The sequence below is a fragment of the Syngnathoides biaculeatus genome, chromosome 12, assembly GCF_019802595.1.
Source record: "Syngnathoides biaculeatus isolate LvHL_M chromosome 12, ASM1980259v1, whole genome shotgun sequence".
NCBI lineage: Eukaryota > Metazoa > Chordata > Actinopteri > Syngnathiformes > Syngnathidae > Syngnathoides > Syngnathoides biaculeatus.
Window position 1 is genome coordinate 27,099,068 of NC_084651.1, and position 16,929 is coordinate 27,115,996.

Genomic DNA, 16,929 nt, shown 5'->3' on the forward strand with positions numbered 1-16,929 from the left:
GAGCCACTGAAGAGATAACAGGAAGCAGAACTGAAGATGGCAGAAATGAAGATGTTGAGGTTCTCTCTAGGAGTGGGCAGGATGGAAAGGATTAGAAATGAGCTCATCAGACGGACAGCCAAAGTTGGATGTTTTGAAGACAAGGTGAGAGTGAGCCGACTTCGATGGTTTGGTCATGTCCAGAGGCAAGAGAGTGAGTATATTGGTGGAAGGGTTATGAGGATGGAGCTGCCAGGCAAAAGAGCGAGAGGAAGACCAAAGAGAAGGTTGATGGATGTTGTGAGGGAAGACATGAGGGCAGTTGGGGCTAGAGAGGAAGATGCAGGAGATAGGCTAAGATAGAAAAAGATGACAATCTGTGGCGACCCCTTCACAGGACAAGCCGAAAGGAAAAGAAGAAGACTGAAACCAGAGAATGACAGCCTCTCATCCAGCTAAGTACCAACAACTTTCAACTGTTAATAAAGGTATCAAAATCATATTTCAGGCTTTAGCCAACAGAAAAGAAAAACATTCTCCATCATTAATGCAAACTGAACAAACCGGTTTCCTTAACATGGAGCGCCACACCAACAATGTCAGGCAACTGATAAACCTCAAACTACTGTCTTGTAACAAGATCCCAAAAAAGCTTTTGACAGTTCTTTTCCTTTTGCTCCACTTCGGAAATTTGACTTCAATGACTCATACAGTGAAGAAAATAAGTATTTGAACACCCTCCTATATTGCAAGTTCTCCCACTTAGAAATCATCGAGAGGTCTAAAATTTTCATTGTAGGTGCATGTCCACTGTGGAAGAGTTAATCTAAAAAGAAAAATCCAGAAATCACAATGTATGATTTTTTAACAATTTATTTGTGTGATACAGCTGCACAATCAGCTAGAATTCTGACCCTCAAAGACCTGTTAGTCCACCTTTAAAAGTCCACCTCCACTCCATGTATTATCCTGAATCAGATGCACCTGTGTGAGGTCGTTAGCAGCATAAAGACAACTGTCCACCCCATACAATCACTAAGACTCAAACTTATACCATGGCCAAGACCAAAGAGCTGTCCAAAGACAACATGGCTGGAAAGGGCTACGGAGAAATTGCCAACCAACTTGGTGAAAAAAGGTCCACTATTGGAGCAATCATTAGAAAATGGAAGAGCTAAACATGACGGTCAATCTCAATTGGAGCAGAGCCCCATGCAAGATATTACCTCGTGGAGTCTCAATGATCCTTAGAAAGGTAGAAAGGAATCAGCAAAGGACTACGCGACAGGACTTGGTCAATGACCTGATAAGAGCTGGGACCACCGTTTCCAAGGTGACTGTTGGTAATACACTAAGACGTAATGGTTTGAAATCATGCATGGCTCTTTGGTCGACCAGTCCAGGGTGTAGTCCGCCTTTCGGCCAAAGCTAGCTGGGATAGGCTCCAGCTTTCCCAACCCAGGATGGATGGATTGATATATTTAAGGTTATATATATGAGGTTCGATGTACACATCTGCACAGAAACAGACAGATATTACATCCATCCATCCAAGAAAGCCAGACTCACCATTGGCCCACCAATATATGACTCAGGATCCACTTTATCTCTTGAAATAGGCTGATTGCAGCAAAACAATTAATATGGTGCATAAAATATTTCATGATATTTAAAAATATTGATATTATTTTGTTCATTTATTTATTTAACAAAACCATATCAAAGACAGACACCTGCAATCTATTTTAAATTGTAACTTCAGCCAATGCAGTTCTGGCTGGATTTTGACACAAATTTAGTTAAACTATAACTGAATTCAGTGGGAAATACTGTAATGTCAACTTCCAGTTATAATTATTGAAAACGGATTCCAAATTAAACACTAACAATTTACACACGACTCTATTCGACTGATCTATCTGGGCGATTTGGTTGTTGTTCTGGTTCAATGAGAGTAGTACAGTCAGCAGACCAGTGGTACAGCAGTTGCTGGTTTTGAGTCCCCTAAAAATACCCCTCGGCAAGTGCGCACATCAAAGGAGGCTACAGCATTGCCACAAATCCCGCCCTGGCTTTTAAGCTAAAGCCAGCCACGAAGGAGGAGTGTGCAGCGTGTGCAAAATGGGCCGCGGTATCTAAGAGGGAGGGAGAAGTGAAGGGAGAGAGAAACGGTGGCTAACGTTTCAGTAAGGCGCACTGGCGGCAGACCTGCAGCACACACTGCGACCACTTCGGAGAGAGGAGCAACCAATTTACGGGACAAGAGTGGAATTGAGATGACAACCTGTCCATCTCGATGCATCAATATCATCAGGAACATTTTAGACTGATGGGATGTTCCAAAATGCATTTATTTCCAAGTCTACTCAAGTTGCTCACGTCTCAGTAAGAACATTTATTTCAAACACGTTGAAAACTTGCGACAAAGCCCAATTTTGCAAGCTGCCAAGATTTTCCAACTAGTTTTCTTCTTCCAGATGAGTTTAGTGATTTTAAAGTGGATAAAAAGATAATTTGAGGTCTAAAATGGAGATAGAGCAGAAATGGACAGAGGCTAGAAAAATGAGCCAAAAGCTACAGAAGAACCCTTCTAAAAAGCTGATGTGGGACAACTGGAGAGATTTTTCTTCTGTTACACTTTGCATTGCATTAGGTCTGCTAAGTGTTGGAGTAGTTTTTGTACGAATGACAGCCTTGCAGTCAAGGATAGTAAGTCTTGAGCAGCAACACTTATCTCCCTGGATGATGTCCCTGGAGCAGTTGGAACCCGTTATTTTGGACAGACTGGACCAAATACTGGAGAAGGTTTGTGTTTCGTTTACATTGTTTCACTACGTAATGGTTAATCCGATCACAAATACTGGTCATGATGTTCTTTCCAGGCCAATGCCAAGGTAGAAATGTGTATGTTAAAATTTGTTCTCCCATTTCACTATCAAATGCAATTTTCTTTATGACCACAAATGTATTTCATAACCTAACATAATTTACGAGATGTACATTTACATTTTACATTGTATGCATTTCAAAGATTTGGAATTTGGTTCACAGGTGAGAGTCACTAATTTGCTATACTCACAAAAGGAAATTGGAAATTAGAATAAACTGTCAGTTCATGGCAAATAAAAACAAATATTTGGGTGGCAACTATTTAGCCTAACTTCATATAGCCTTTTATATATTATTTGTTCGTAATACAGTTTAGCATTCAATAAAATATCATGATTAATTTGTTTGTGGTCTAATTATTGGAGGATAAGATGCTTATTAATATAAGCTCCAGCACTCCTGCGACGCCCATGAGGATAAGCAGATAAGAAAATGGATGGATGGAAGGGTGGAAGTCTTTTTTAACTCATGACTGTTATATTAATTCATATAAAGCAGAAAGGGGATTTTTACTCTAGTAAAATACTGTATTTATTAAATACACATTATATGTTCCCTCATTGATTGATAACTGAGAAAAATGAAAGGATATTTACTATTTTTAATAGAATGAGGAAGGAGAACAATCAATCTTAAACCCAATTCATGTGACTTTCCGAATGAATGGATTGTCTGATTTGTAAATAGGAGTATCGTAATGCTGTCAAACATAGAAACTACAATTGTGAATCTGCCTGGGTTTAGTACAAAGTACTCTTCCCAGCCTTTCGTATATGTTGCTCCTACAAACACCCGCTGTGTCACCCTTTCATTGACAACTTGCGCAGCTAAACTAACAAGCTTTTCCCAAGTGATTGAAGTCTTCTAAAGGCCTGTTTTGTCTACCTGTTGTTTTCTTTTTTAGGGGGGGGGCAACCCTTTCTCATCCCCCACTTCACTGCAATACTTTCTCAGAACCAGGCATTTGCTTTTACTAGGCGCACAAAGAACCCACTGCCGACTCACATGTAGAGAGGTTCACAGGCTGTTGTAATAATACAAAAACACATGGATAATAAATGAAAATATAATTAAAAATTAGAATTTTCAAATATGTTCATTGGTTAAGCACATAAAAGGCCCAAAAGATTTTTCTCACGACTCAACAATATACTTAGACTGTAAAAGAAAACTACATTGCATGTGTTTATTTCTTTTATTCCTAATGAACCCAATTTGATGGCTGACAGAAGAATACAAATTTGATTGGTGATGTTATATCTCTTTTTGTAGTTTTCTTTTAATTTTTCAACACTAAATTGAAAATATACCTTCAATTTTGTTTTGTTAAATTTGTCTTGCTGAAATATATCCATTACTAACCTACTCCATCCATTTCCATTCCTAAAGTGCAATAGAAGGTTGATAGATAAGTATTCCTTTTGGTCTGTTTTCAGTCTCTTGATTTTATCGTCAATAAGATTTTTCCATTTCAATAAACTTGATTTTATTAGTGTAATTTTTCCTCATTTCAGCTATTTCCTAAGTGCTGTACTTGAGAGAACCAGTCACATTCTGTGTTGTATATATTAGATACAATGAAAATACTGTTTTTTTTTTCTTGGTGTCACGACCCATTGGAATGGAGGTAGGACCCAAATGCAGGACTCGTGAGATGCAAGGTAATTCGGGGAAAAACGTTTATTATTAGAAGGTCGGGGATTGGGCAGGCAGTTAGGTGCAGCAGCGGTAGTTGGGATGTCGGGCGTAGAGAGCAGGTTAGCGGGCAGGCAGGAGTCGGTATGCGCATGAGGCGCAGGTGTGTGCCTCCCAATTAGCGTGGCCACGCGGGCACCCGCACAGCCTGGGCTGGAGCAGCAGGATCATGATAGTACCCCCCCTCTAAGGCACGGCTCCCAGACGTGCCTAAACGAAGGAAACACAGAGACAATAATTAACACATACAGGGGCGGATGGAAGGGGGTCCGGAGAAGGGCGAAACCCCAGTCTGGTGGCCATCCAGGCCACCAAACCCGAGGCATCCGGGTGGACAGGTCAGGAGGATGACCCAGACGCCAAGCACCATAATCCCCACGGGGCGATTCGGGTGGACGACCGCCGTGAGAAACCAAACGGCGAAGCAGGAACCAGACCAAGGATGATGGAGAGAAGGACCAGATCCATGACCGCAACAACCATCCCGAAGTCTCTCCAGCTCCGGGGTGGCTCAACAGAACTCCCCAGCTACTGTTGCCGTCGAGACAGGGTCGTGGGACGGCCGCGGACCGGTCGCCGCTGGTACTCCTGGACAGGAACGTGTGAAGGCGGTGGCGCCATCGCCACCTCTTCCTGGACACCAACGTGAGAAGGCGGCGGCATTGCCACCTCCTCCTGGACAACAACATGAGAAGGCGGCGGCATCACCACCTCCTCCTGGACAGCAACGTGAGACGGCGGCGGCATCGCCACCTCCTCCTGAACAGCAACGTGAGTAGGCGGCGGCGGCGTCCTCACCACCTCCTCCTGAACGGGAACATGAGAAGGTGGTGGCGGTCTCCACTGCCACGTGAGCTCTGCTCGGCAGCGGATCAGTGGCCACCGCCGCATGAGTATAAGTCAGTAACGAGTCCGTCGAAACTGCAACGTGGGCGTGGCGAGGTGGCGGATCCGTTGCCACTGCCACGTGAGCAAGAGTCAATGACAAGTCCGTTGCAGTCGCGACGTCAGCGTAGCTCGGCTGGTTCTCTAATCCTTGCTGGACCTGGGCCGTGAGAGCCGCCAATTTGGTGCTCTGCCGCTCTATCTCCGCCCGCATTTCGCAGCAGAACACCTCGTGATTTGGCGGCCCTCCTCCCTCTGGGCTGGAAGCTTCACCCACCAGCTGCGGATCTGCCGGTTTCACTGTTGCTGGCGAGGAGTGAGAGAACGAGGACGGCGTCTTTGTTGCCGCGCAGCGGGAGGCACAAGGGAGCCCCTGGCCTGGGTGTCTCCTCTGGCCGCCACGCGGAGGTCCCGGGTAGATGGCCAACCGGCTCCCACAAACGTGTTGGTATACTCGGACCTACCGGGCGAAGACGGTCGGGTGCTGGAAACACGGGGAGGTGAAGCGAAGTGACTGGGATGAAAGATCGGGCGAAGAGATTCATAATCGAAATAATCTGAGTCGTACTCAGGCAGCTGGTCATATAAATCAAGGTACTCCTCATAGACGAAAAAATCAGAGTCCGAAAGAATATGATGTGGTGGACGGGTCGTGGTCGGGACGTATTCATAGCTCGCCGGCGGAGGATATGACACGGAAGCGGAGGACGTCATGGAGCCTACCCGGATCGGACAGGCTTGGTCCTCCGGTAGTCGCTCAACCTTGCGTCAGTCCAGGTGACGCCGGGTCTTTCCTGCTGGATCCTGTTTTGGCCAGATCGTTCTGTCACGACCCATCGGAACAGAGGTAGGACCCAAATGCAGGATTCGGGAGATGCAAGGTAGTTCAGGGAAAAACGTTTATTATTAGAAGGTCGGGATCGGGCAGGCAGTCAGGTGCAGCAGCGGTAGTTGGGACGTTGGGGGTAGAGAGCAGGTCAGTGGCAGGCAGGAGTTGGTACACGGGAGAATGAGCAAAGCAGGCAGGAGTATCAAGGGAGTCAGGCTTACGGGGTCGGTCGGTTGGAGAACAGGCGAAGGTCGGTACACACGGGTTGACAATCAGGGATACTAGAGTGCCGGAACGGGACATGAACCTCAACGATCTGGCGGAGAACCAGTTGTCATCGGGGTCCTATATATACACAGGGGATAATGAGCCCGCATGAGGCGCAGGTCTGGGCCACGCAGGCACCCGCACAGCCCGGGCTGGAGTGACAGGATCATGACACTTGGATTGAAATGTCACAATTTGAAAATGTTATAATTTAAAAGCTTTGGAGATGTGTTTGTGCCGTTGACCATGGATCGGCCCCCACAGTAATGATCTCCTTCATCTGCAGCATCACGTGCCCAAGGCAATGCAGTGGACCTTTTTGTTTATCTCTGTGCGTATACATATACATAGTTATTAATGGAGCACAACCAGATGTCACCTTTTAAAAAGAGACTTCGCTGTTACATTCCCGCAAACAAGCGAGGTTCTGTCTTTTGAAAACATTTGCAAATGGTGTGTTTGCCACACAGCTCAGAGGTGTCCATTTTTCTCCAAAGGATCTCAATCAATTTTTAAAATCAGTTAACAACATAATATTTAAATATAAGAACGAAGTATGTCATGAATAACAAGGACTGAATGCTCAGGGGGATTTTTTTTGCAAGTCTGTTTCATCTAATCTTACATAATTACTTGTAATTAAGTAAATATTGCCAAGTTATGACTCTTACACTTTAGTTATTAAGGAGGCCCCGTCGCTCAGTGGTTAGAGCACTAGTTTGGTAAACCAGGGGTTGTGGGTTCATATCCCACTGGGGCCTCCACTCCCTGAGAAGGGTTGCGTCAGGAAGGGCATCCGGCGTAAAAATTGTACCAAACATATATGTGCGTTCATCTGAGATGACACGCTGTGGCGACCCCGAAAGGGACAAGCCGAAAGAAACGTACGAAACGTACGTACTTCAGTTATTAAGCCTGTACTCCCCCAAATTAATGACTATTAGTTGTACATAGTAATTATAATTCATATTAAGATACTGTAACAAAAAGTTGGAAAGGTGAATGTTTGGGCGAGAGGACAGGATTTGGACCAATGTTCACCCTCTATTGCCAGATTAAGTTTGTTAGATTCTGTTTTGCTAGACTTTGCACTCTTTCCATAGCCTTGTGCAACCTCGGGAAAAATTGTAAAAGTGAAAACCCAAAATATATACACTATGTTACACAACTCTTGTTTATCACTGTATCATTTATTGTTGCCTCTGATTTGTATTAGAAGGTACAGTGATGATGACCATGTTATCGTAAAGGTTGGATCCATTAATATATATTGAATATTTGGGTGACTTAGTTTCTTTTAGTTTTTGGTATCTTTACCTATTTTTAAAAACTTAGAGGCCCCATCCCATACTTGGTGAGGGATAAAAAAAAATCAATGTCCGAACTGATTGTCTCTCACGCCAAACTACGTCTGTTATAGTACTAAAACTGACCTGATAGGCAACATAGGATCACAGGGCATCCAAACTGCTAAAAAAAATGCATACATCTTAAAAATTGTTCATTTAAATGAGTCTTTTGTGAAAGAAACGTTACTGATTTAGTGAGCTCCCACTGACATTAACCCATTCATGGGTAGGGTGGCAATTTTTTGCCTTATTGAGATAAAGGTCTCCGAACAGGCCACAATCAAGGAAATAACACTTCTTTTTTATTTATGGTTAAGTCATGTGATAACTTTACTAATTTATAATCTTGTCCCAAAAATTTAACTGCTAACTTTGACCGATAAGTTATCCTCTCTTGACACCAAATTATGGCTTCAGATTAAAACACTTAAATATTTTGATATTCTGTAGGATATAATGCGTGAAAATCATGATGTCCCAAAAATGGGAGGCTGCCCACGAATAGGTTAACTTGGTGTATACTAATATCACACAAAAATAGAACAACTTGATAACCAGTTTATTAGCAGCAGGTACAAAATAACTCAAAACAGTTCTTGGTTTTGTTTCATATCGGCCTTTTTCATGCAATGGGTATGAGCCTTGGTATGGAAATAAATATTCTAATGTAATCTAGTTATTTGCATTTATGTTGACCCACCGCTTACATCCTTTTAGCTTGTCTCAATTTTTCCATTAGGATATATTTTATTGTTTCACTAATCTGAACTACCTTACTGTGGTTCAAAGGACTGCAAGATGATGTTCGGAGTGGCAGGGGGCATGTCATAGGTGACATCTCGTTTCATCTACACATCGTGAAACCTCCTCTGCATAGCATAATCTTATTGGGATACGCTCCAGCGCTCCCGTGACCCTCGTGAGGATAAGTGGCTCAGAAAATGGATGGATGGATGGATGGATGGATGGAGACTCTTAATTTCCCCTAGGTGTGAACTTGAGTGGGACTATATGTGCCTTGTAATTGGCTGGCATCCAGTTCAGGGTGTACCTTTCCTCCTGCCAGATGATAGCTGGGATTGGCACTCCCGCGACCCTTGTGAGGATAAGCGGCTCAGAAAATGGTTAGATGAATCAAGTTAAAACACACTTCAAAATGCCCCTGCCACCATTGGTTACATCTTTGTGCGCACACTTCTTCATTAGTTTTCAGTACTTCATTGTTGGTTTTGGGTATATTCTTCTTCAGGTCAGCGGATGTAAAAGTACATTTTTTTGCGGGGGCATCACAATGTTCTGCTTCAAATCGATTGTCTATCCTCGTTGGCTAGCCCTAATCCATGATGAAAAATTTGGCATTGGGAAAATCCCTATGATGACAAAATGTCAAGTATAGTATGCTTGCTTTTTTTTGATATCTTCTGTGGTGTGTGACACATCATCAAGAATCCTGTTGTATTGCGACATACATTAGCCCCTTGATAATGTCTAAAAGTATTGCATCTTGCAATAACACATCAACTCCCTTGTTTTCCATTTTCAACATTTATTTGCATGCATTATCGTGAAGAGAAAGATTGGAGATATCTGTGGAACAACAAAACTAACTGGCTTTTTAAAGCTAATATGTCATTCACAGTAACCGTGAACTGTGTATATGTAATTCCATCAGAAAGCAAGTAAACTTTGACCTATAACCCCATCATTTTTGTCATTAGGCATTTACCTGCTGACTGGAAGTTTAAAACAAACATGGAAGAGCTTTGTGCATAGAGTCCATTCTTAACTCATCTAGTAACTATATTGCAGTTGCAAACTCTTCTATTTTTTTTTTAGTGAATGTGACTTGAGGGTAGTAACATTATACATGTACAAACCAGTTCACTTTGGCTATGGTTCCATTTGACATCACGTTCACAGAGTCCCTGGCTAAACTCAGAGTTGACCACATACCAAGATAGATAGATATAAAGTTTAACATTTATAATTGTAAGTCCTGTTTCCTGAACAGGTTGTTTAGGGGAAAAAAACACTCCTCACACACCACACTATAGTCAGTCACTAAAATTTTCCATGAACTGAGCCTTTGGTGACTTTGATTGTAAGTTGCTCATGTTTCATGAGCTGTTTGTTTCTTTTCAAATTTTGAAACAATAGATGCAGTGAAGAAAATAAGTAGTTGAACACCTTGCTATATTGCAAGTTCTCCCACTTAGAAATCATGGAGGGCTCTGAAATCTTCGTCGTAGGTGCATGTCCACTGTGAGAGAGATAATCTAAAAAGAAAAATCCAGAAATCACAATGCGTGCTTTTTTAACGATTTATTTCTGTGAAGCAGCTGCAAATAAGTATTTGAACACTTGAGAAAACCAATGTTAATATTTTGTTTGACATTTCAGAGGTCACACGTTTCCTGTATTTGTTCACCAGGTTTGCACACACTGCAGGAGGGATTTTGGCCCACTACTCCACACAGACCTTCTCGAGATCAGACAGGTTTCTGGGTTGTCGCTGAGAAACACAGAGTTTCAGCTCCCTCCAAAGATTTTCTTTTGGGTCTAGGTCTGGAGACTGGGTAGGCCACGCCAGAAAGAGGTTGTTCCCCAAAATCTCACAATTCATGGCCGCAGCCATCCTGTCCTTAATACAGTGCAGTCTTCTTGTCCCATGTGCAGAAAAACACCCCAAAGTATGATGCTACCACCCCCATGCTTCAAAGTAGGAATGATGTTGTTGGGATGGACCTCATCATTTGTCCTCCTCCAAACACGGGTACTGGAATTATAACCAAAAGTTCCATTTTGATCTCATCTGACCACAAAACTTTCTCCCATGACTCCTCTGTATCATCCAAATGGTCATTGGCAAACTTAAGATGGGCCTTGAGATGTGCTGGTTTAAGCAGATTTCAAATTATGACGTCTTAGTGTATTACCAACAGTCACCTTGGAAACGGTGGTCCCAGCTCTTTTCAGGTCATTGACCAAGTCCTGGGCTGATTCCTTTCTACCTTTCTAAGATCATTGAGACACCACGAGGTAATATCTTGCATGGGCTCCTCGCCGAGTGAGATTGTCTGTCATGTTTAAGCTTCTTCCATTTTCTAATGATTGATTCCTCCAACAGTGGACCTTATTTCACCAAGCTGCTTGGCATTTTATCTATAGCCCTTTACAGCCATGTGGAGTTGTACAATTTTGTCTCTGGTGTCTTTGGACAGCTCTTTGGTTTTGGCCATGTTACAAGTTTAAGTCTTACTGATTGTATGGGGTGGACAGATGTCTTTATGCCGCTAATGACCTCACACAGGTGCATTTGATTTAGGATAATACTTGGAGTGGAGGTGGCCCTTTAAAGGCGGACTAACAGGTCTTTGAGGGTCAGAATTCTAGCTGAGAGATAGGTGTTGAAATACTTATTTGCAGCTGTATCACTCAAATAAATCGTTAAAAAATCATACATTGTGATTTCTGGATTTTTATTTTTTAGATTATCTTTTTCACATTGGACATGCACCTACGATGAAAATTTCAGACCCCTCCATTTTTTCTGAGTGGGAGAACTTGCAATATAACAGGGTGTTCAAATACTCATTTTCTTAATTGGAAATGAGAAAAACATGATTAAATATGTTCAGGACATTTTTTTTTTCATTTTGTAAAGAGTAATGTAAAATATTTCCCCCAAACCAAAGCCTTTATGATGAATTAGTCTAGCAACTTGGAGACCTAAAAATTTTAATGTAGTAATTTTTTTTGTTTGTCTCGTAGAACTCGAGGTCACATCATTCACAGAATCTTGAAAAACTGCATTCGTGATTGCAAACTTGATCTTATCCAGACTTTTCCAAAAAAATATAATATAATTGAAAAGTTTTATTACAGTATTTCCATAATTCCATTCAAAAAGTAAACATTTCATAATTATAGATCCATCCATCCCTTTTCTTCGCCGCTTATCCTCACTAGGGTTGTGGGAGTGCTGGAGCCAATGCCAGCTGTTATCAGGCAGGGGGCACAGTACATCCTGAATTGGTTGCCAGGCAATTGCAGGGAACATGGAGACAGACAGCAGTTGCGCTAATGATCACAGCTCAGGGGAATTTAGAGTGTCCAATTCATGTTGCATGATGGAGTGCCCGGAGAAAACCCACACAGGCACGGCGAGAACATGCAAACTCCACACAGGTGGGGCCGGGCTTGAACTCAGAACTGCATGGCCAACGTTTTACAACTGTTCCACCGTGCAGCATTATAGATTCTTGGCCCACAATTTAAACAATTTATAGTATTTATTTGTTTATTTTTACATAATTTGGGTTTCCACCTCATAAAACGCATCTGCTTCTTCTTCAAAAGCTACAATACTGTGAGGAAATTCACAAAGAAACCATTTGCTCTTTGTCTTTGTAGAAAAAAAAAAACAAAAATTAAGGCTGCATTTAACAATCAAAATATGTTACTTTGAAAAAGATGTTACTCCTCAATAATTGGTTGTGAATCACTTTACTGCCTCGATGCATCACAGCATTGTGGCAATCAGTCTGTGGTATTGCACGTTTGCTACAGAAGCCCAGATTTCATTGATCTTTCTCATTTTCCTCTTAATAATACCTCATAATTTGTCAATGGGATTTAGGTCCTAAGAGTTGGCTGGCCAATAAAGCTCTGTGATAGCATGGTCATCAAAACAGTTTTTTTTTTTTTGCTTCTGGAGGTATGGGCAGGGTCTAGGTCCTGGTAGAAAATGAAATCTGAAACTCCATCAAAATCATCTGCTGTAGGAATCATGAAGTCCTCTAAAACATTCAGGTAGACTTTTGCAGTGAACTTTGATTAAAAAAAAAACATTTACCAATGCCTGCCCTGGACATTGAACCCCAAATCATAACGAACTGTGTATATTCAACAGTGGACCTCAAGCAACTTGGGTTCTGTTCTTCACCATTCTTAGTCCAAACCCTTGGAGCTTGATTCCTAAATAAAAAGGTACATTTTACTTTCATCAGAAAAGAAAACTTTGGACCACTGAACAACAGTGGAGTCCTTCAAGTTTGAGTAACTTTATTGTCAGGTGTTATACAAACATGACATACAACAAACCTGAAATAGCACTCCTCTCAGATATGCAGTGCTATAATAGACTAAAGAGTTAAAAAGAAACCAATCAATAGAAATAATGTGACCTGTCTGAAATATGTACTTTCTGCCTTATGCTATAGATCAGTGGTTCTTAACCTTGTTGGAGCTGCTGAACCCCACCAGTTTCAAATGCGCATTCAGCGAACCCTACGTCAGTGTAAAATAAAATGTGATTTTTTTTTTTTCAAATTCAAGATATATAGTTTTTCTACAGGCGCTCAAAATGAACTATGCAGAACAAAACCAATATAGTGAACGAACTCACAGCAAATTAGAAACCTGCCAATCAGGTATCTAAATACATCCCACGAAAGATTATTGGCTCTGAAGAAGTCATCCACAAGCTTCTTCACATTGGCTGCATTAGTTGTTTTTGTAAGAGGCTTATAAAATAAAAACTCAATTTATCATGTCTTTCACAATCTTCTTCTTTTCCTTTCGGCTTGTCCCGTTAGGGGTCACCACACCGTGTCATCTTTTTCCATCTAAGCCTATCTCTTGCATCTTCTTTTCTAACACCCACTGTCCTCATGTCCTCCCTCACAATATCCATCAACCTTTTCTTTGGTCTTCCTCTCACTCTTTTGCCTGGGAGCTCCATCCTCAGCACCCTTCTACCAATATACTTACTCTCTCGCCTCTGCACATGTCCAAACCATCGAAGTCTGCTCTCTCTAACCTTGTCTCCAAAACATCCAGTTTTCGCTGTCCCTCTATTGAGCTAATTTCTAATCATATCCAACCTGCTCACTCTGAGCGAAAACCTCAACATCTTCATTTCTGCTACCTCCAGTTCTGCTTCCAGTTGTTTCTTCAGTGCCACCGTCTCTAATCCGAACATCATGGCCAGCCTCACCACTGTTTTATAAACTTTGCCTTCATCCTTGCGGAGACTCTCTGTCACATAACATAATAACATTTACATAATTGAACATCCCTCCATCATTTTTTCATAATATACAGAGGTGGCAGAGGCTAAAGAAGAAAAATATGACATGTAAACCAGGTTGGATACAAAACAAGGAGAAAAGGATCTCTACAGGTTGGTCAGACAGAGGGATAAAGATGGGAAGGATGTGCAGCAAGTAAAGGTGATTAAGGATACCAGATACCTTCTGCCAGCTGTGCCAACCTGCTTGGACCACTTTCTTCACTTCTTGACCACACTCACTATTGCTCTGGAGTCTTGACCCCAAATATTTGAAGTAGTCCATCCTTGCTATCTCTTCTCCCTGTAGCCTCACTCTTCCCTCTCTACCCCTCTCATTCATGCACATATGATATGTTTTAGTTCGGCTAATCTTCATTCCTCTCCTTTCCAGTGCATGTCTCCATCTTTCTAATCATTCCTCTGCCTGCTCCCTGCTTTCACTGCATATCACAATATTATCTGCGAACATCATCGTCCAAGGGGATTCCAGTTTAACCTCATCCGTCAGCCTATCCATTACCACTGCAAACAGGAAGGGGCTCAGAGCTGATCCTGTATATGTTGTCATATATCTCTTGTTAAGCCTTTGCCACCTTTACCTTTGCCCTACGTCGCATCTCAATGTATTCCTTCCACCTCTCCTCAGTCATCTCCATGTCCCACTTCTTCTTCGATAATCTCTTTCCTTGGATGACTTCCTGTATTTTGGGGTTCCACCACGAAGTCTCCTTCTCCCCTTTCCTATCAGGAGCCACCCAAAGTACTCTCCTGCCTCTCTGAGTACTTTGGCAGTATTATTCCAGTCTTCCGGGAGCTCTTCCTGTCCATCTCGAGCCTGTCTCACCTCTTTCTGAAAGGCCACACGACATTATTCCTTCCTCACCTTCCACCACTTGATTCTCTGCTCTACCTTTGTCTTCTTAATATTCCTCCCTGCTCCCAGAGTCATCCTACACACAACCATCCTATGCTGTTGAGCTACATTCTCTTCCACCATAACCTTACAATTAGTAACCTCCTTCAGATTACATCGTCTGCACAAAATATAATCTACCTGCGTGCTCCTAACTCTGTCTTGTAGGTGACTCGATGTTCCCGTCTCTTCTGGAAATAAATGCTCAGCAATTCCATTCTTTCTGCGAAGTCCACCACCAATATGACCTTCAAAGTTCCTTTGCTGAATACCGTACTTACCCATCACTTCTTCATCGCCCCTGTTTCCTTCGCCAACATGTCCATTGAAATATGAAACAATCACAACTCTCTCTCTCTCTGTGATACTCAGGACTACTTTGTCTAGTTCCTTCCAAAATTTCTCTTTCAACTCGAGGTCACATCCTACCTGTGGGGCATAGCCGGTAATCAAATTATACACAATACCCTCAATTTCAAATTTCAGACTCATCCCTCAATCTGATACCTTTAAAATGACCCCTACTCAATTTTTCTTCCCATCTACTCCATCGTAAAAATAATTTAAACCCTGCTCCTAAACTTCTTACCTTACTACCTTTCCACCTGGTCTCTTGGATGCACAATTTATCACCCTTTCTCCTAATCATCATGTCAACTAACTCCCTAGCTTTTCCAGTCATAGTCCCAAGATTCAAAGTCCTCACACACAGTTGCAGGGACTGTGCATGCCTCTTCTTCTTCTACCGACTAAGTCGCTCTCCTCCTCTTTTTTGTCTTTGACCTACATTACCTGAATTTCTCCCTATGCCTTGCAGATTAACAGTGTCGGGGGCGGGGGGTAGTTAGCCCGGGCCACGACCTATCCGTTGTGGAAGTCATTCGATGAACGCTCATATTTGTTTGGCACAGTTTTACACCGGATGCCCTTCCTGTGCCCTTCTGCATTTATCCGGGCTTTGGACCGGCCTACAGCACGCATGGGAATTGTGAACCCCTTCGGGCTGCAGATGGACAAAAACAAGCAATCAAATATACAAAGTCAGCACATAAGATATACAATTCACACACTACCTCGTCTATGTTAAAGTTAAAGTCAGATAAAAGCAATCAAATAAACACAGTCACATAAGCCACATAAGGTACACAAATCACATACAACCTCTGTGAAAATATAAGGGATATGACAATTCAAAAGATATGTGGATGTTAGGGATTAGGTAAGGTTTTTCGCGTGCTAGGCTAGGCTAACTTGGGCTGAGCAGCTTCAACGTGAATGATACGGCTCATATTTGGGAACTAACATAAGACTTGTTAAATTTCCTATAAATCCTCACATCCCTCGTTGTACCTGTTGTTTAAATTGTACATGTTATGAAGTTACACACGTTCGATGTTTCGTCAACACAACGGTTTGATCGCAAACGCTACTCGTTTTTAGCCAGCTAAGCTAAGGTGGTGTGGGCCTATAAGCAAGTTTAAATTGGTATAATTAAGTAATACTTAACCTTTACCAAATATTTGATTACATACGTTACTTGAGCTCGGCTACGCTGCGCAGCTTCAACGCAAATGAATACGGCTCCAATTTGGGTACTAAGATTATACAGATGATGATTTTAGTCCATTGAAGTCGTCACCAAGGGCATCCCACGTCGAGTACTCACAACATTCGATCCAAATTCAGGAGGATTTAGTTATTGAACGGTCGTGCAGGTTGGAGCTTCGTGGATTTGTTGTCACCAGTTCAGGAACCGGAAGCCAATTTATCATGTCTTTCACATACCGCAAAAGAACAGAAAGCCTGCTTAGATTAGTAATGTCTGTGGTCTCGTCGAGTTGAAGGCTGAATTTTTTCCAGGCCTGAAATCAGATCTGCGACTACTTGAGGCAAGATGTCATTACTCATGTCCTCTATTCTGTCGCTAATGGTGTCATTTGAAAGAGGAATTTGGGATAATCTACCTTCGGCCACTGTTCCGAGTATCAGACTCGCCATCTTTAACCCAGCTGGTTTTACAAGTGTTTCACCAATGGTGTGTGGCTTGCCC

The 16,929-nt window shown here is 42.3% G+C and overlaps 1 protein-coding gene across 19 annotated transcripts in view; it reads left to right on the forward strand.

Moving 5' to 3' along the window:
• The first annotated feature begins 2,114 nt into the window (after positions 1-2,114).
• The window catches only part of col13a1 (collagen, type XIII, alpha 1), a 193,715-nt gene continuing 178,900 nt past the window's right edge, over positions 2,115-16,929 (forward strand). For 6 of the 19 annotated variants that reach the window (XM_061838098.1, XM_061838090.1, XM_061838096.1 and 3 more), the window contains exon 1: positions 2,116-2,784. In XM_061838098.1, coding sequence (XP_061694082.1) covers positions 2,506-2,784 — 279 coding nt within the window. In that variant the 5' untranslated portion in view covers positions 2,116-2,505. Of the gene's footprint in view, positions 2,785-16,929 lie in introns of all 19 variants that reach the window. The other 13 variants (XM_061838103.1, XM_061838094.1, XM_061838109.1 and 10 more) reach the window with 6 other exon arrangements.